Here is a 21,028-nt window from a genome sequence, read left to right as displayed (position 1 = left end):
TTTTTCACTCTCTAATTCTTGGTGATTGTTAACGGGCTTTCTAAGTGATCATTTAACGAGTTTTGGGCCAATGAATCCCAACCCAATTGGGCTTAGGTCATTAAGTATATAAATACTCATTCGGCTTAATTACTCAGTTAACTTAGGGTTTATAAGATAGAATCACCTTGAATTTAAGAGTTTGTTTTTTGTGCCCATTTTTCGCACTCTTCTTTTATAAGGTTAGTTTTTTTTAATATATATATGTGTATAAGTATATATAGTTTGAAAAAAATGTGTAAATCAAGATAACTTGAAAAAAATATTTTCAACTCCAAGTTAAGCATGCAAAAATTTCATTATTTTTAATTAAAAGTCTAAGGTAAGACTTAAGTACAGTATACTACTTGAAAAATCATTTCTTTGGAGTTATCATAAAAGGTGAACTTGAGTATATCACTAACTAGGAATTAGAAAATTTAAAATCTATCAATTAGATCAATTATTACTTAACTCTATTAATTGGCAAGTGAGAGTATTTTTAATTTTTTTAGAAAAAGGAAAAAATGACAAAAATGCAACTAAAAAGGTAAAATAAAGGGAAAAAATAACTAATTCCCACCCCCACACCTAAATTTTGCATTGTCCTCAATGCAAATTCGCTGATGCAAAAAGTAAAGCAGATAAGACTTGAAGAACTTACATTTGTTCGGTCGACAACGATGATAAGGATCTAGAATTACTGTTAGTATAAGGATGAAGAAATCAAATAAGAGAGAAAAAATTATAATTATTTTTTTTCATTTTATTTTATTTTATTTTATTTTTTAGTTTTTTATTTATTTTATTATTATTATTATTTTTACAGATAATGAGGTTCATGAAGAACCAACACCTCTTCCTCTCCGAGTGTAGAAAATTCTAAAAATGGTTTCAGACGTTGACCATTTATTTTAAAAATGTTACCATTTTTAGGATTTTCTATCTCGACAGCCCCATGCGAAAAAACTTGTTTGACAAAAAATGGACCTGTCCATCTTGATCTCAAATTTCTAGGAAAAAGATACAATTTTGAATTGTACAATAAAACTTTCTGTCCTGGAGAGAAATTTTTTTGTAAATTGATTTGTCATGAAAAATCTTGGTTTTTTCTTTGTAAATTTTTGAGTTTATGTACGCATCATTTCGAATTTCTTCCAACTCATTTATTTGGAGCAATCTGTTCTTACCTGCCGAGTCTGAGTTAAAATTTAACTGTTTTATTGCCCACATTGCTCGATGCTCCAACTCCACTGGTAGGTGGCAAGCTTTCCCAAACACTAGTCTGTATGGTGACTTCCCCAAATTGGCCTTAAAAGCTGTTCTATATGCTCACAGAGCATCACATAATTTTACAGACCAATCTTTTATGTTATGATTAACTGTTTTTTCTAAGATTTATTTGATCTGCCTGTTTGTGACATCTACTTGTCCACTAGTTTGGGGGTGATAAGGAGTTGACTATTTGTGTGTGATTGAATATTTCCTCATCAAAGTCTCAAAAGAATGGTTACAGAAATGTGTACCGTTGTCACTGATGATTGCTCGGGGTACTCCAAACCGTGCAAAAATGTTCTCTTTCAAAAACTTGACAACGACCTTGTTGTCATTAGTTTTGCAAGCTACCGCCTCAACCCATTTTGACATGTATTCAACGGCTACTAGAATGTAAACATTTCCAAAGGAATTTGGAAATGGTCCCATGAAATCGATACACCACAAATTAAAAATTTTAACAGATAAGATGGGTTGTAAAGGCATCATATTTCTCCTAGTGACCTTCTCTAAAAGCTGACAGCGGTTACAAGTTTTGTAAAACTCATATGAATCCTTAAAAAGAGTGGGCCAGTATAGTCCAGATTGGAGAATTTTTTTAGCTGTTTTTCTTGGGCCAAAGTGACCCCCTCATGCTTGCTCATGACAAAAGGATAGAACACTCCTAGTTTCTTCAGTGGGAACACACCTCCTAAAGATCTGATCAGGACAATATTTGAACAAATATGGATCATCATAGTAAAAGTATTTTACTTGGGAGAGAAAACGGGATCTATCCTGTTTGGACCGATAAGATAGGATCTGGTTCATGACTATGTAGTTCACAATGTCGGCGAACCATGGAACATATTGGATTTCTAGAAGTTGTTCATCTGGAAAATATTCATTGATCGGGACGGTTGATGTTGGTGCATTTGGGAGTCGAGAGAGGTGATCTGCTACGGGGTTCTCTGTTCCCCTTCTGTCAAGAATTTGAATATCAAACTCTTTGAATGTCAAACTCTTGAAGAAGGAGAATCCATCTAATGAGCCGTGCTTTAGCATCCTTTTTGATCAAAAGATACTTTAGTGTGACATGATCTGTAAAAACTTTGGTTAAGGAGCCGATGAGGTAGGACCTGAATTTTTCTAAGGCAAAGACTACAGTTAAAAACTCTTTTTCTGTGACAGAGTAATTTTACTGGGCATCATTCAGAGTCCTACTGGCGTAGTAGATCACATGTGGTTTTCCATCAAACCGTTGTCCTAAAACAGCTCCAATCGCAGAATCAGATGCATCACACATCAGTTCGAAGGGTACGGTCCAGTCCGGTGCATGAATGATAGGAGTTATGGTTAGCTCTTTTTTCAGATATTCAAAAGCTTTGAGGCAGTCGGGAGAGAAGACAAATGATGTATCCTTGGCTAAGGGATTGGTCAAGGGTCTAGCAATTTTGCTGAAATCCTTGATGAAACGTCGGTAAAAACCAGCATGACTAAGAAACGATATGACATCTTTGACTGTTTTGGGAGGAGAGAGATTGGAAATGAGATCTACCTTAGCTTTGTCCACTTCGATTCCCCTATTGGAAACTACATGTCCTAAGATAATGCCTTGTTTGACCATGAAATGATATTTCTCCCAATTAAGAGTCAGATTTTTCTCCCTACACCGTTCTAGGACCAGTTTAAGATGATGCAAACATTGGGAAAATATGTCACCAAAAATAGAAAAGTCGTCCATAAAAATTTCGAGAAATCTCTCTACCATGTCAGAAAATATACTGATCATGCAGCGTTGGAAAGTGGCAGGTACGTTACACAGCCCAAAGGGCATGCGTCGGTATGCAAATGTTCCATACGGGCAAGTAAAGGTGGTTTTCTCCTGATCTTCGGGAGCGATAGGGATTTGATTGTAACCTAAATATCCATCCAGGAAACAATAGAACTCGTATCCTGCTAAACGCTCTAACATTTGGTCAATGAAAGGAAGAGGGAAGTGATCTTTCCGAGTGGCTAAGTTGAGTTTTCTGTAGTCAATACAAACTCGTCATCCAGTTTGGATTCGAGTAGGAATCAGCTCATTAGCCTCATTTTAGATCACGGTGATCCCAGATTTCTTTGGAACAACTTGGACATGACTCACTCAGGAACTATCAGAAATGGGATAAATGATCCTATGATCGAGACATTTCAGAATGACTTTCCTAACGGCTTCTTTTATCACTGGGTTTAACCTACGTTGAGGATCTCTAGTAGGTTTGGCGTCATCTATCAAATGGATTCGGTGTTGAACAATGGTTGGACTAATCCCTTTGATATCAGCCATGGTCCATCCAATGGCTTCCCTATTCTCTCTTAAAACAGCTAAGAGAGCTTCCTTTTGACCGGTAGTCAACTCAGAAGAAATGATAACTGGTAAAGACTCGTTCTCCCCTAAGTAGGCATACTCTAGATTTTCAGGCAGAGGTTTGAGCTCTAACTTAGGGCGTTCCTCCACAGATGGGCGAAGTTGGACTCAGGGTTCTATCTCCAAAGGTTCTCGTTACCAGCCAGCAACAGAAACATGATTGACCAGCAGATCTAACTCTAGTTCCTCATCAGAAAACTCGTCAATCATTAAATCAGATGCATTTGAATCAGACCACTACCACATAATTGATCTATTGCAACGGTTAAGGCGCAACGGTTTTAACTGTTGCGTTAGATATCTATCGTAACGGTTTTCAGGATCTAATACAACATTTAATATAAAATGTTGCCATTGGTCTAATAATTGTTTCGGGGCTTAATAATTGTTAGTGGCCTTTGAGAGCTTTAGTAAAGCCCATGGTTTGACCGCACCGCTCAAAGGAAACCTGTCTCTCTCTCAAATCCCTAAAATCGCCCTCCTCTCATCGTCATTGTCAGAGCTCACTCTGGTCGCCAAAACCAGCGCCGCCCTCCCTCCTTCCCTCTCTCTCGCCAAAACAAGCGCCGCCCTCCTCTCATCGTCGCCGTCGTCGGAGTTCTCGCCGCCTCCTCCTCCCCTAAAATCCCTAATTCGATCTCCTCCTCTGATTCGAGCTCCTCCTCCTTCATTTGTATATTCGAGCTCCTCCTCCTTCATTTGTAGATTCGAGCTCCTCTTCCTCCTCCTCCTCCTCCTCCTCCTTCGTCGCTGCTGCCTTTTGTCCTCTACATTGAAAGGTACATGTCTATTTCTTGCCTTTCTCTTTAAATAGTAATAGGTATGTTAATAGAGATAGCTTCACATTTTTTACCCTATACCTGATCTTATTTTAGCTTTACATTCTTTTACCATACCGCTGAATTTATTTTTTGATTGCTATTTCCTGCCTTTTGTCCTCTACATTGAAATTTACATGATTGCTGATTGATAACTTCTTTTATCTTTTCAAGTGGTTTGGTCTCTTGCACTTAAATCTGTACTAGATATATGAAGGGTGCTGATGAATTCAAAGTGATGACTTCAAGCTTCAGATAGATGGCATGTAGTTTATTAAGAGTTATGGTTTATTGAATGCTAATTGAATGCTTATTAAAACAGTGTCAAAATTTGTTGAACCATTAAAGAAGCTTTAGTTGTCAAGTCTCATAATTCTTTATGAGTTTATCTAAACTGTTTGCTATTTAAGCTGCTGATGATTAATTCCTTGCTTATACCAGTTGGTACGAGAAATAAATAAAACTAATATCCCTTCAGATCACATCTTTGTTGGCCAGGCTTAGAATCAAATCACCAACAAGGTCAAGCTTATTAAGTATTAACAGGTGAATAATGCATCACCTTGAGGACCACATTTGCCATCTGTGTCGGTGTGTTGCTCAATTCAGGATATTAATCTTTTGACGTGAATTAGAGCTCAACATTTTTGATGGTTTAAGTGTTCGAACTGTCCGTTTGGACAAACATATGAAGTGAGTGGTCATATCATGATTTGTCCCCAGTTTTTTTGGACAAGGTCAACGGTTTCATCTGTAAGTGAGGCATGCATCATTGCCTCTTATTGACTAATATGCACATGTAATTTACGTTGAAAAAAAAAATTGCAGTAGCTCATATGATCTTAATCTCATGTGTGACTAGTAAGCTAAATGATGCACCATTAGTATCATTGAAATTGGACTGCTTGTGTTAAATTTGATTTATCCACTTTCTTATGACCCATTGATGACTTATTTTCTTGAATGCATGAGACTAACCTTCATAGACACCAAATTCACCATAGAAGCCTAGTGAAAATTTCATACACAATGAATATTTGATGCACTAGGCACGTTTCACATTTATGGAAATTGTGATTAAATTCATACCTAAATCCTCATGTACGTCTTAAATATTTGTAGACTTCTTAGTGACATTTGCCAGGCTTCTATATAAATGTCTACAAGAGATCACTAGTCTAGATATCTAAATTAATTGAGCTAAGAAAACCCAACAGTGTGCATTGGTTGTGACTGGGAAGATAAGCGTCAGTGTTGTGTACATTAATTGTAGATTGGAGTTGAACTAGTGCATACTGTTGGGTTCTATCTAAATTAACATGGCTCTTGTTTTAGCTTGCACTTCCATCTTGAGTGAACAGGTGGGCAACTTATGCAGATGTTGTATGTGATATGTTACATACTGTGTTCCATATAATTGTTACTTTTAATTCCCTTTTACTGGTAGATGTGACTCCAATTTGTACCGTCCAATTAACCTAAATGCTTTGTGCTCCTAGAGATAATAGTGGTTGTCAATTCTCAATGGCCTCTCCTTTCATTTAGTGGCTATTCATAACCTGAAGCAATCCAAGTTTTACAACGGTAGCATGTGAGATGTTGCTCTAATAATTGGACCTAAATTAAATCTGCTTGATGACTCAATAATTAGACCTAAATTATGTGGGAAAATTTTTGGTACCAACACTGAGAGATTAACAATTGGCATCTATGTGTGAAAAATTGCATTTAACTCTAGAATGAGTATTCTGTACATTAACATCAGGACCACATTATTTCTTCCTGCCTCCCTCACTGGAGCTTGAGTCTGAGGTTGAGCTTGAATATCCCCGGTCTTCTTTTTAGAACATCATTCAGTATTACATAATTTGTTCCATCAGTAATTAGTTTCATTTTCCCTCTAATTGCTGAGATATATTCAGTTGGAGATAAATTTTAAAACCCAAAACTCTGCCAACTAGAGCTTTGGATATGATTTACTCTGTCAATTAGAGCTTTGGATATGATTTTGTTTTCTCCTTCATATTCATTTTACAAATTGTAGGTGCTGTATTATAGCGCTTGTGGATGATTTTAAGATAGAAGTGCTCGTTTGTGGTTAGTTCATTGCAACTTCTTTGTGTAATCATTAACATGGCTCTTGTTTTAGCTTGCACTTCCATCTTGAGTGAACAGGTGGCTAACCGCATAGATTGGGGACTTCATTATGCAACTAATCTTTGTGGTATCAAGAATTCTGTTCTGATCTCAGAGGTATATATTAGCATACACCTGTATATATTAGCATATATAATAGATAAGTCCATAACTGTGTTAGATATTGGGTGTGGCTTCGGCAGCTTAGGAGCGCATCTTTTCTCAAAACAGCTTCTAACAATGTGCATCGCAAGATGTGGAATCGACTAGGAGAAGAATGGTATGTTTTTTCTCTTATACTTTATTTCTTATTCAGACTTTGTGGTAAATTCTAGATGATTGACTTCGTTTCTGGTTCAGTTGAATGCAAAACTACTGATCAATCATTCTACTAGTTGATTTGTGCATGTAACTTTTACTTATGTTATCAAAATAGAAAAATAGATGTGTCTGTCTACATAAAAAATTAGTAGCAGAGGCTCATGTATAGAACTGACTCGATATGATATGTATGCTTGCATGTAAACAGGGCATGATTGCTTTATAGGCATAGTTGGACCTACATGTGAATTGGTAAGTTATGCATTAAAAATATCACCATTAACATATCCCATATTGGTCAATAAGAGAGATTACATCAGCTTAAGACAAATGTTTAGATTCAATGAAGTAGGCTTATAATGTGAATATGCCTCACTGAATTGGATACTAAATCATTTGCTTTGATCATGACATGCTCATTAAGATACTAACAATTCTTATGTAACAGTGGATCCAGCATATTTTTTTGTTGGGAAATGCTTATCTTGGATCTTGCATTATGAAGTTGAATAAATAACATTTGAACTGACTGATGCAGATGATATTTTCTTGGTCCAAGTGGACAGACTTTTCTTAGGTTAATCCAAACTCAACTGAACTTGCAATTCATGGTAATTTGAAATGATCATAGTTTAAACTGTAATTTCTTTTTACACCGATTGACAATTTTATTTTTCGTTCATCAAATTTGCACTCAAAGGACTTAGCCGAGGACGCATTAAATTGGAACTCTGCTGTTCGCAACTATTGGTCTCTTCTTTCACCTCTGATTTTCTCGGATCATCCAAAGAGGCCTGGTGATGAGGATCCCTCTCCACCTTTTAACATGCTCAGAAATGTGCTTGACATGAATGCTCGATTAGGCGGGTTCTATGCTGCACTGTTAAATGCAGGAAAATCTGTTTGGGTTATTAATGTTGTTCCCACAAGTGGTCCAAATTATGTCTCTCTCATCATTGACATGGGATTTATTTCAGCACGACTGGTATGCATTTAAACCTTCTAAAGAAAATCTTCATAGTTTGTATTATTTACAATATATTCACTAGGACCACGGCGTTCTAAGTCAGGACAATCGTTGATTTACATTTACCTGTATCTGCTAAGATGTAAAGGCTTGGCCTAACACCAACTATATTAGCCTGACAATGGGTTATTATTGCTATGCCTGTCAAGGAGCCCCAGTACAAAGGTGCCCAGCCCCAATGGTTGATATCTTTTTTTTTATTTGATTTGCCTAACTGCCCCAACGGTTGGAACCGTTGGGGCAAACTTGGCAACCGTTGGGGCTGACTCAGCCCCAACGCAATTTGTCCCAACGGTCCTTTTTTCAGCCCCAACGGTTCTAACTGTTGGGGTCATGATTTGCCCCAACGGTTTCAACCGTTGGGGCAGCCCTGCTTTGTACTAGTGTGAGCCAAAAAATTCCGCTCCCTAAAATCGCCGTGGCCAAGATCTTCATATAATCGGCGATCTCATCACTGAATTCGTCGTTGTTTTCATATTGGATCTCATCTCCAATCTCCTCTCCGATATCATCTTCGAGCTTGTTGTCATTCTCGTCGTCGACCTACTCTCGTTGGTCTCGTCGCCGTCTTCAGTCCTCGCTGGAGTCCATTTACTTTCGTCGCCGTTTTCATCTTGTTCGTTTCATCGTCGAGCTACTCTCGTTGCTCCAGAAATTGAGCCCATATCTCGCTAACGGGAGCTTTCTAGGGTTTGCTCCACCTATCTCTTCTCACGATATTTTGATTTCTCAATTCCCACTACCGCTTTCTGAGTTCAAATTGATTTTTCCAGTTAAATTTAGTGATTTTTAAAGTTATTGACTAGCATATAAATTAGCCGGGAAATCTGTGATGATGTATATGAAATCTTTTCAATGACCCGCTTAGTTATTGCATGTTATATATCACTTTTATTTCTCAAGTTTTGTCCCAAAAAAATTGATAATTTGTTATGATGTGTATCTGAGTCATGTTCCCCAATTAAATGAGTTGCAGACAACTTGTATGCTATATATAATCCTTATCATCACAAAGAAGATAATGTTATATATCACTTTTTATAAGTCATGCCTAATATCAGTATAATCTTATGTTCTTGAGCCAAGAAAGGGTTCATATAAGCAATTGACATGTGGCATATTTTATTGATTATATTCAGAAATCCATCTTTATTCCTGAAACATAAGAGTTCACTTGTGACCAGCATGGGGCTGATAAGTCGGAAGGTTCAATTGACATATAAATGCGGAACATTGTTAACTTAGATATGGACCTGTAAAGGAGACTTTGGTGTGGAGCTCAAGATTCTGAGATTAGGATCATTCTTCTGAGTTCTAGGAAAGAAGTTCAGGGACAATCATCTGCATGTTTTGTTGTTTAGTGTACTTTCATCATGTATTATAAACTGAAATAATACATGATTGCTCTATTATTGAGCAAAATTCATAACTAGCTGTAAATAGTTGGACAAGCTTAGTTGCTATGTAATTTTTCTTATTAAACTAGTGAAAGAACCAATGCACACATGTTGACCCGTACAGATGGGAACATCTTGGATGCATCTGTGCATCATATAGTTTCAGAAGTTGTTGCCTATTGAAATTGATTTTGACCTTCATGTTGATGAAAACATGATTTTATCCCTTGAGATATTAAATTCCATAGTGCAAATCAATGTTTAAGCTTTTCATTTGGAATTACCTCTCTGATTTGCTGCAGCAAAAGCTATGCACTTTATTTTGGTCCCTTCATGCGCAGTTTATTCTGTACAAACCAGTAGAATCACTGTAGTCCTTGAAAACATATGGTTGCACACTTGGATTGGCTCAGTCCAAATTCTACTGCTTGGACTACTGAAATTGAGCCTGCCATGTCAGTGCGTGAGGATCACCATTAGTTGGTCTCATGACTTGAGCATCCAACAAACTTCAGGATAAGATCCACACGTGCAGATGAATCAGCTTTAATAGTTGGTCCTGCAGCCCAACATTCGGGACCGTCACGCTCCAATGCCTTAAGAGCTTAAACTGTGTAGACTCCAGCAAACGTACGAGTATAAACTGTGTTAACGCCGGTCAACGCGTTACAGTAAAGATCGATATCGGTCAACGCATCAGCAATTTCGCCAAAATAAGGCAAAAGATGACTCCAAGGATTCCAGTTACAATCAGATATGAATTCCCGACGGAGAATTACAATCAGATATGAATTTCTGACGGAGAGGATTAGTTCAAAGTCAACTCAATGGCACGAGCTAAGTTCAGAAACTTACACACCAATCTCAGTTCAAGATTTCGACAACGGTCAGACGATAAACGCAGCGCCGGAAGAACTTCATCTATTCGATGGAACAATGAATAGATTGAAGGCTGAAGAAGTTAAGAATTGAGGTAGTTAAAGGTCGCTCTACGAAATAGAGGAGATGGCCTATCTTATCCAAAGCATTCCAGACTCCTCTATAAAAGAATGAGTCTGGAATACTTTGGAGGGGGTATCTGTAGGCGTCTAAAAATGCCTATAGGTATCCACACACAGCTCGAGACAGAGAGAAGACGACGGACATTGTTATCCGAGTCTAAGAGGATTATCTGACGCCGACAAGCGCCTGAAGCAAAACGGCGAATCAAGTGACCTGCGCGCTTGACAGTCAGCTCGCGCGCGCCAATCAGCACGCACGCGTCAATCAACACGCACGCGTCAATCAACTCAAAGCATATAAATCAACAAACCTGCGCGAGCGCATGACAGAACAAACTGACCTGCGCGAGCGCGGGACGGAACAAACCGACCCCTGTCGCTCGTTCTCACCCGACCGCGCGGGTCGGATTGCGTCCGACCCGCCGCAACCGCTGGTCAGGACCAGTCTGCCCGCGCTGTTTTGACCCCCTGAGTGTATTCGACTGTTTTAACGGTCTTTCTCGAGATCCTTTTGCAGTTCCAGGAGGTTCTTAACTAGCTTTGAGATTCATCCCCAAACGTGGTGTAGGCTGTTTGTTCAACTGAAGATAGAGCCAAATCACTTGTTCTCATCCAAATAACCGCATCCGAGGCCTATAAATACAAGCTTAGGGCCTCCTTTCAGCGGGGACGAATATTTATCAAGACGTGGAGGTGCTGCTGGATTGAGGAGTCAAGAAGCACGAATTTTAGCGAAGGTAAATCAGATCCCGACGAACTTTGGCATAAAGAAGGAGCTATTCGAAGGATCTGAACCCCGTTCGTCCGTCCCTTGAGATTAGGCTTGGTCTTAATCTCGAGAAGAGCCCTGATTTCGCTTGGTCGATCTCAGCGCTTCAAATCAAATACTTCCTCGGCGAAGGCGAAGTTCTGCCGAATTTTCCATCAACCGGATCCAGATCTAAGGCGGTCCACGGATAAACCCCGGCATAGGCAAAGATTCCACGCAAGCAGAAGACCGATAAACGATCTCTGCGTTTGTTTTGACGAGAGTTGTAACTTTTGTTTTCATTGTGTAAAGATCTTATAAAAAGATTATCTTTTTTTGTTTTTATTGTAACGACCGAAGTTGTAATGAATACCGCAATGAATACAACAACTTTCGACGCAAACACCAAGTTATATGGTTTGGACCATCTGCTTCATATTTTATGTTCCTAAGGATAATAGTGTCCTTTCACCTTGGGGTAGACCAGTGTTTCTTGTTGCAACTCATAAGCTCAGCTCAAGCAGAGAGGTTAACGAATTTCAGGTCCTCTATGCTGCGAGTTTTTCAGTGAGGTCTTTTGAGTTCAAGGTTCTCTGCTTCTAAGTTTCCTTAGTCAAGTTGGTGGATTCTCAGCATATAGATATTTAATACGTAAACATTCATGAAACATTTAGAAGTGTTGATGCCATGCAGGGAAAATGAAGCTGCGACGCTAATTAAGTATGGTTTTCAGTTCCTGGTTTGTTTCTATTAAAACTTCATTAATAAGTTCGTTATTCACCTTGATATTACCTTATGGTTGTTTCTTTAAACAGCTGATGGAAACCAATGCCCAACTGTGGTACATAGTAGGGGAGTATATCTCATCTTCTGAGGTAAGAAGTTCTAGCACTCATTCCATAGCTTTCAGCAAGATTAGCATATTTCTTGTTGTTACATGTGCCCATCGATGATCAAGGACTTGATACTTTTATAAAATTTTATAAATCTTTTGTTGTGTCCATATCTAACTCCATTTTAAGGGGAAGACACAGTTGATGCTCTATCTATCTATGCACATCTTATACACATGCATTTATGTTGGTCCAATGTACCTATGTATGCGCACACGTATAACTATTCATGCATTAATTAATTTATACATACATATATACATGTATGGACGTATGCATGCTTACATTTATGTGACTGTTTGTGTGCATGTGTAATGTACTTTTTCTATATTCTAATGTTTTGGTTTTTGCTCATTGTTTGAAGGATTATGGCGTGGACCCCACAGATTTGATATCGTTTCTTCTTGAGCTTAGTTTTCATACCATGGGCAAGGTATTGACTGTATGTGCTTTTCATTATGAAGTTACTTCATGTTATATACATATATAATGTATTAGATTTATAAGCAAAATCTCTTCTCGAGTAAGTGAGTTTAAAACTAAGTAGGGATAACATTTTTAGTTTTTAGGGATAAAATGACATTGCTACATTAGCGTGAAGAAAGTCACAAGAATTAACGGTTAGAGAATTTTACAAAACTTGATATGACAATTTTGCCCTTAGGGATGCATGTGCAGACATTGATTAGTATTTGGACAAACTGTAACAGTGGGTGATTCTAGATCAAGTTCAAAAGAGGAGATCATTTGAGGTAATTTCAAATCTAGAATTCTCAATCCTAAATTCATTGTTTGGGAAGCATCCATGTAATATTTGTCACATGTGCAACTTGAAACAACATACTTTTTTCCCCAATTTATCCAAACCCTTTTTTGTTAAAATGGTTGGATTTGGTTGTGGCAACAAACAAGAGCATGATGTACATTGTTCTCTTAACTTCCTTTTCAAACATCTTTTTTCCCCAATTTTATTATCATCATTGCAAAAATTATGCTGATTCATGGAAATTTACACAGGTACAGAAATGATGAAAGCCAAGATTGAGATTGATACTGACAGGTTCCTAGTGAGTATTTGACATTGAGGAACAAGTTTTTAGAAACAAATAGAGAATATAGTCTTTGACCGAGAAGTTTCATGTTTTGTAATCAAATGTTGATGTACATTGTTTGAAAGTTAGTTCGGTACGATATTTTCTGAGTTGAAATGTTGGTAGTGTGGATTTAATACTTTGTAGTTTTTATACTATACTGATGTATGTTGGCACTTATCATTATGGTTGATTATGCTCAACATAATCACTTTTATATTGTGTATTAAAATTTGACTTGGCCATGTTCTTAAAAAGATTGTCCAGGTAATTGAATACTATAATTATTTTGACGTAGGAAACCAAGAACAGCTTCGATTGAGCAGTTGCAATAGCTCGATTAAAACCGTTGCGATAGCTCGATCAAAACCGCTGCGATAGCTCGATCCAAACTGTTGCGATAGCTCAATCCAAACTGTTGCGTTAGGTCTTTTAAAACTGTTGCAATAGCTCCAACTGTCGCCGTAGCTTTATCAAAACCATACTTATAGCCTACTAAAACCGTTGCGTTAGGTCTTTTAAAACTGTTGTAATACCTCCAACTGTTGCCGTAGCTCTATCAAAACCATATATTTAGCCTACTAAAACCGTTGCATTAGGTCTTTTAAAACTGTTGTAATATCTAAAAAAACCGCTGCAGTAGCTTGAAAACCGTCGCAATAGCTCAATCAAAACCGCTGCAATAGCTTAAAAACCGTCGCAATAGCTCAATCAAAACCGTTGCAATGGCTTAAAAACCACTTACCTTTTAAAACCGTTGCGTTAGATGCAGGGGCAACGGTTCAAAAAACCGTCGCAATAGAGTTCAAAACCGTTACGGTAGAGGTAGGGCAACGGCAGCATATGAGGCGGTTTGAGAACCGTCGCACTTGCTCAAGGGCGACGGTTCCATGGCTAGCGCAACGGTTTTGAACTGTTGCGTTAGAGCAAATATGTGGTAGTGGACTCACACTCTCCCTCTTGTTGTTCACTTGATATTCCTTGAATGAAATTCACTTCCATAGGTTTATCAGATGGATCACTAGGCTGCCTTCACAGGTTGAAGATATTGAGGTCAACAGTCATATTCCCAAAAGATAGTTTCATCTGACCGGTTCTACAATTGATCAAAGTATTTGAGGTGGCTAAAAACGGTCTTCCTAGAATGACAGGGATTTGATTTTTGAGATTGGAAACGGATTGCGTTTCCAAGACAATAAAATCAACAGGGAAAATGAACTCTCCAACTTTGATCAGAACATCCTCTACCTCTCCTTTGGGAATTTTTACAGATCTATCAGCTAACTACAGAGTGCATATTGTCGGTTTAAGTTCTCCTACACCTAGCTGTTGATAGACTGAATAAGAAAGGAGGTTGACGCTGGCTCCCAAGTCTAGAAGTGCCTTATCAATGTGAGTGTTACCTATGACGCATGGAATTGTGGGATAACCAGGGTCCTTGTATTTTAACGGTATGGGTTTTGAAAAAATTTCGCTGAGGTTGGCAGCTAAGAAGACTTTCTTGGGGACGTTAGTGGTTCTTTTCTTAGTGCATAAGTCCTTCAAGAACATTACATAAGAGGGGATTTGTTCGATTGCATCTAGGAGAGGGATGTTGATCTTGACCTGTTTAAATGTTTCTAGGATTTTCTCAACCTGCGGGGAGTTTTTCCTAGGTTTGAGTCTATCTGGAAAGGGGGCAAAGGGCCTATACCTATCTAGATCAGGCTCAATCTCATGTTCAGCGTTTTGGTCATCGGAAGGAATTGCTTCATCGGAAGGAGCATGTTGGATGGGAGAAGGGGTTTGATCCGGTGGCATTCTAACTTGGTTGTCTATTTGTTTTCCTGATCGCAGTGTGTGAACTGCATTCACATGAGTTGGATGGGTTGAACTGGATCCATTGTCTTTAGGGTTTGCAACAGGTTGGCTTGGGAATTTTCCTTTTTCTCTCTCACTCACGGCAGTGGCTAGTTGCCCAAGTTGGGTTTCTAACCGGATTTTCCTTTTTCTCTCTCACTCACGGCAGTGGCTAGTTGCCCAAGTTGGGTTTCTAACCGGGCTATGGGAGTGTTCGAGTTGAGCACTTGGCCGGTGGTTTGCATGAAGGAATTTAGAGTGATGGATGACTAGGTCAACATGTTGGTAGTTTGTGTAGAAGCTTTGATCATAGCTTCTAAACCCTTTTCTAAGATACTTAAACATTTGTCATGATCAGAATTTGAAGGATTTGTAGGCTGGTGAGGATGAGGATGTTGGGTTGGAAAAGTTGGGTTAGCTTGTTGAAAATTATTTGGTGCGTTGAATGGAAGTGTATTTTCCCTAGGGAATTGTTGGTTCGACGCGGGAATGAAGTTTTGATTTTCGGGAGAATTTCCTTGATTCCATACAAAGTTAGGATGATTTCTCCAACCTGGATTGTAGGTTGGAGAAAATAGATCATTTCTAGGGTGCTAGAATGTAGCGTTCATCTGTTCTAATACATGATTGTTTTCTAGGAGAGGACATTCCTATAAAACATGGGTAGAAGACTGACAGTTATGACATCCCGGGGCAGAAACATGATTGATTTGAGCTGGAGCTCGTTCCTTAACTTCTAAGGCTTCTAACCTCCGCAGAATCGTCGCCATCTTTGCTTCAGAAGCAATGTTTGACTCCAGGGAAAGACCACTAGACTTAGATTGGGGAACTGATGAAACCCTGTCATCACAGTGTTCCCACTGTATTGTTTTCTCGGATAAACTCTCTAGAAATTCTCAAGCTTCATCGGCGTTTTTTCTCATAAAATCTCCCTGACACATCGATTCTAAAGATGTTTTTGAAGAATAGTCCAATCCTTCATATATAACTTGGCACAATCGCCATTTCTCTAGACCATGATGAGAACATTGGATTAAAAAATCTTTAAATCGGTCAAAATATTTCCATAATGGCTCCCCTAGGACAATTTTAAAGTTTTGAATACTGTTCCTAAGCTTTACCGTTTTATGAATAAGAATTTTTTTTGAGAAAAACGGTGACAAATTCCTCCCAAGTTGAGATGGAATTTATCGGTAAGCTGTACAGTCATTTTTTAGCTTTGTCCTTAAGAGCAAATGGAATAAATCTAAGCTTAATCGCATCTTCGGTTAATTCTCTCATTTTAATTATAATACACACTTCCTCAAATTCCGAGATAAAAATATATGCATCTTCTGTTTTATTTCCTAGGAATTTGGGAAACATGTTTATATAATACGGTCTAAGCTCAAAATTTGCTCCATTTGCTTCGGGGAGCCTTATGCAAGACGGAATTACATTTCTAGTAGGGTAATACATATGCTGGAGAACCGGTTGATTTGCCATTTCTTGGATTGGTTCAACACGGATTAAACGATGAGAATTATCCCTAACCCAAGTTTGCATACACCAAAACAACTTCTTTTTATAATTTTTTTAAAGAAAGAAAGAAAATTAGTTTTTTTTATGAGAAGAAAAAAAAAATCTTAACTAAAACAAATCAAAGCAATTACTTTTTAATCACTCTAATTCTAGGGTTTAGCCTAACTCAACTAGACCAGCTTCTAACCAAAAACTCCTACAGTGAAAAGATTAAAGTTTTACCCAGATAGTTAGCCAGGTAAGGATAGTACTAGAGGGTGATCATAGATCAATTAAGTATCTCGTTCCTTACGGAGCGCTTTACGCAACTCCTAAACCTTGCCTCAGACACCAACTAATCTGAGAAAACTTAAACCGGTTCACTTAAGGATTTCTTATTCCTTATTGAGCTCGAGTCCTTAGGGGCCAACGTCTAATGAGTTTTAGAAGGCTTGGGTTTGTGAAGTGAGGAAGTAGTGATTTGTGGGCTAAGGAAAGGGTGATAAAATCCCTTACCTTATCTTAATTATGGGGTTTTACCCTTAAGAATGTTTTAAGTATGTGCCAAATCAAGTGCTACAATTATTTTGGTGAATTCCTACAAACTATACGAAATGCAACCCTAGAAATTAAAAGCGACTAAAAAAGGATGATAAAAAGAAAATCTTTATATTTTTTAATTATGGTCAACAACAATCAAATATGAGAAGAGAACTCTTGTTTGAATTTATTATCTTGTTAGTTAATGTCCAAGTGAAAGGTGAATTTTATTATGGTCAACAAAAATAATTTTTTTTTAAAATTCCTAATTGTCTCTAATGGTGAAGCTAACTAAAAAGGATGGAATTGAAAAAGCTAGAAAGAAGACTTACCCGAAAGCAATTCTCCAAGTTCTTGATCTTCAATCCAAGATTTTCAAGCTCCAAGCGGTTCCTTCACAAGAAAACACATAAGTTAAAGAACCAAAATAATAAAATCCTATTTTAACACCTTCCCCGGCAACGACGCCAAAAACTTGATGCGGCATAATTATGTACCAAAATTACAAGTGCACAATTGATCAAGTTATAGTATAAAAAGTTATCGATCCCACGAGGAAGGTGATTTTAAGAGATTATTAGAATAGGTTCTTATGTTGTGTGCGTGACAAAATGGGATTAAAGAATAAGTGTGATTGTGATGAGTGATTGTTGTGAATATATGCAAGAGACAATAAATTGAATTTTAGAGAAAAGAAATAAGAATCAAAGAATAAATGAAATCATAAGGGGAGAAAGAAGAATGAATAAAATCAAGAAATAAAATCAAGAATGAAAAGAAAATTCAAGAAAGTCAAGATGGAGGATTCACTTAAGATATGAGAAATCTAGAATTTAATCCACTAGCTAATCTCAATTACAAAATACAAACTATTCTCTTTTTGTCATATTTCAACTTAGATTTATTAAGCATAGACTATCAAACCATTTAAGGAAAGTATAACCTATCAAATTATCATCTAAGTCAAAATAAAAATCATGATAAGAATAACAACAAGATAGTAATCTTAGAATTCATAAGTATATTCTATCAAACCATTTAAGATAAGCATAGATTATCAAATTCTTCTTCTACCAATTAGTTCTCTAATTGATTATCCTAAACATGATCATTTTAAGTATAAAAGAATAATTCATACAATATAAAGGAAATTAGACTAGTTTTATACAATTCTAAGATTACTACAAGAATTAATTTCACATCTTAAGAAATAAAAGCAAGAAGAAAAAGAACTAATTACAAAAATAAAAAGAAAAGAAAAATCTAAACTATGAATGAGAAATAAATCTAACTACAAAGAATTAAAATCTAAACTACAAAATAAATTACAAGAAAATAAATCTACTCTACAAATTAAAGTGTAAAAAAAAAATAAAAAGATAAGAAAATAAATCTACACTACAAGCATGAATGTAAATCTAACTAATAAGCAATAATAAAGAAATTACTAAAAAGAAATAAAAGAGGAAAATAAAAGAAATGCAAACCTTCAAATTTCTCTTCATCTCCATCCTCATCATTCAACAAAGAGGAGAAAAGACAAATTTAAAGTGGAGAAAAATTATTATTATTAATTGCAACAAAAGTTATAATTTTTGGAAGGCCTTCTCAATTAAGAGTAGTCTTCCTCTCCAAATGGAGTTACAAAAATTTTCACACCTCTAACCCCTCACTCTCTACCCCTATTTATAGTAAACATCAGTGAATGAGAGCCATTGGATTGAAATCTTATCCAAAAAATAACAAATTTCAGCCTTTGATTCGTAACAAACTGGCCGATGGTATCGATGCTGGCATCGATACGGGCATCGATGCCCCCATCGATGCTGGCATCGATGCCCCCATCGATGCTGGCATCGATGTGAACTTGTCTCTGGTTGTTGTCCGCAGATTCCTCTTGGGTTTGTTCTTGGGCTTGGGCCTTGGACAATTTCTTGATTTCTTCATGCATTTGTTTGGGCTTTGGCATTTCTTGGGCTTTTGGATAATTTGGAAATTAATTTTCCAATGGGCTTCTTTGTTTTATTTCTTCATTTAATCAATGGGTTTTTGTTGAGAGATGAGAGTTTGAGATTTATTCTTCATTAACCTGTATTTAAAGATAAAAACATTTATTAGTGGCATATTTATTCATATAAAATAGATAATGAGGGTATAAAATTGTAATAAAACATGATTATCACAAAGTCAATGTCTGAAGTAAATAAACTAGAGTTCTCAACAAGTCTCAAATATAAAATGTCTGAATAAGAGGAAATAAGGCACACAGTCTTTACGACTTCTAGAATAAAATCCTCAAATGTCTAATCAAAAGTCTACAGTGGAGCTCAAAAGAAAAAATATAACTAAAGTAGACAGCTGAATCACTAAAGTGCATTGCCGTCAACCTGCGACTCTCCGGGCACCTGGCTCGTTACCTGAAAGGGGAGGGACAACGAGCGTCAAAGCGCTAGTGAGCAACATCACAACCAACCCCAAGGGAGAGGGCTCGTTATATACAGAATATACAGTTAATACATATATACATAAAATCATTTATCCTAACAATAAGAGGAAATTATAACACGAGCATAGGTACGTCGAGCGAAATAATCCAAACAAGGAAACCCTCATGTATATACCTTGTAGTTCAAATTGTAAATCCCTAACTATAAGAGGATTTTAGTATTTAGGAAATTTCAACACGAGCATAGGTACGTTAAGCGAAATAATCCAAACAAGGAAACCCTCATGTATATACATTGTATCTTAAATTGTAAATTCCTAAATACCAAACCCAGAATCTAATACAGGAACAATAATAAAAAGAAGACAAATCCATCTCAGAACTTAAATACTATGTCCTGTCACAACCCACATAAGTGCCATGTCCAGCCTATGTAAGTTTAAGTCATACTCAAGGTTTAACGGGTGCCCAACACATGGACTAAAACTAGATGTAGTGAATGTCCAACACATGGACTGCATATGTAATTTGTCCAGCACATGGACTGAAAAATGAATCTCCAACACATGGACTGAATATGATAAATGTCCAACACATGGACTACATAATAATTGTCCAATACATGGACTAAATGAAATATATGAAAAGACGCATATACACTAATGTCACACGTGTCTTGGTGTGCAAAATCTAAACTCGTGTCCGCAAGTCATCTCACATGTAGAGATACAAAATAAACATAAATTTATAATATCAGATATTTGAGGCGACTCCTCTTTCACATAGAAGCACACAATGATAGTAAACATGTCCAAACAGTTTCGGTTAAAACGAAACAACCCATACAGATCCAAACTGAGGAAAAACTAGAAATTTCCTCATGAGTCGACTCATGAGTCGATTGGGATCATAGGTCAACTCATTGGTTGACCAGACAAACAGAAAGGAAAACTGTAAATTTCCCGTCAGTCGACTCATTGGTCGACTCATCAGTCGACTCATAAGTCGGCTGATAAGTCGACTGATTGGTCAACTGAGCAGAAAATTCCCAGTTTTCTGCATACATTGATTATCTGCAAAAAAAATTCAACCTAAAGTTCCTCTTCATCAATTCTAGCAATATAAATATGATTCTTACATATATGTACCAAACTAAAACGAAAATTTTGCATATAATTACTTACATTAAAACCCTAAACATATTTATACATGTTTAAAAACGTATTGAAATCGATAAATCTCAAAGAAAACCCATGTTTAAATCTAATTCCAGATCTGGATCTACATTACAAACGTTGGTGAGTTTTTTTATTAACTGAAACATTTAAATCTTGCAACCCATATTATAAAGAATCTATCTTTATACACAAAATACGTTTTAGGCTCAAAAATCCGAATTAAAACTCAATAAAAATTATACAAACAGTGGGTATAGGGCTGGTCGAGATGTTACTCGCCTCTGATATGCTGCACAACTCCTGAATCTGCAAGAGAACGATCTCCTTCGCTGCAGTGCACAAAATTCCGATGCAAACCCTTTCGAAACTCCTCCAAATCGCCTAAATCCGAGCTAGGGTTTGAGAGGGAAA

General features: G+C 37.1%; 1 protein-coding gene across 1 annotated transcript; it reads left to right on the top strand.

The window, feature by feature from the left end:
* LOC109826570 lies at window positions 3,063–13,348 on the top strand. The gene is made up of 9 exons (XM_020393598.1): window positions 3,063–3,084; window positions 4,075–4,461; window positions 6,650–6,753; window positions 6,840–6,916; window positions 11,824–11,869; window positions 11,946–12,005; window positions 12,388–12,456; window positions 12,734–12,775; window positions 13,041–13,348. Exons 1-9 carry the CDS (start codon window positions 3,063–3,065, stop codon window positions 13,050–13,052), a joined length of 819 nt encoding a protein of 272 aa, XP_020249187.1. The 3' UTR covers window positions 13,053–13,348.

Source organism: Asparagus officinalis, chromosome 10 (genome assembly GCF_001876935.1).
Source record: "Asparagus officinalis chromosome 10, Aspof.V1, whole genome shotgun sequence".
NCBI lineage: Eukaryota > Viridiplantae > Streptophyta > Magnoliopsida > Asparagales > Asparagaceae > Asparagus > Asparagus officinalis.
Note: the sequence above shows the minus strand (reverse complement) of the source record. Positions and strands in the feature narration are given on the sequence as shown.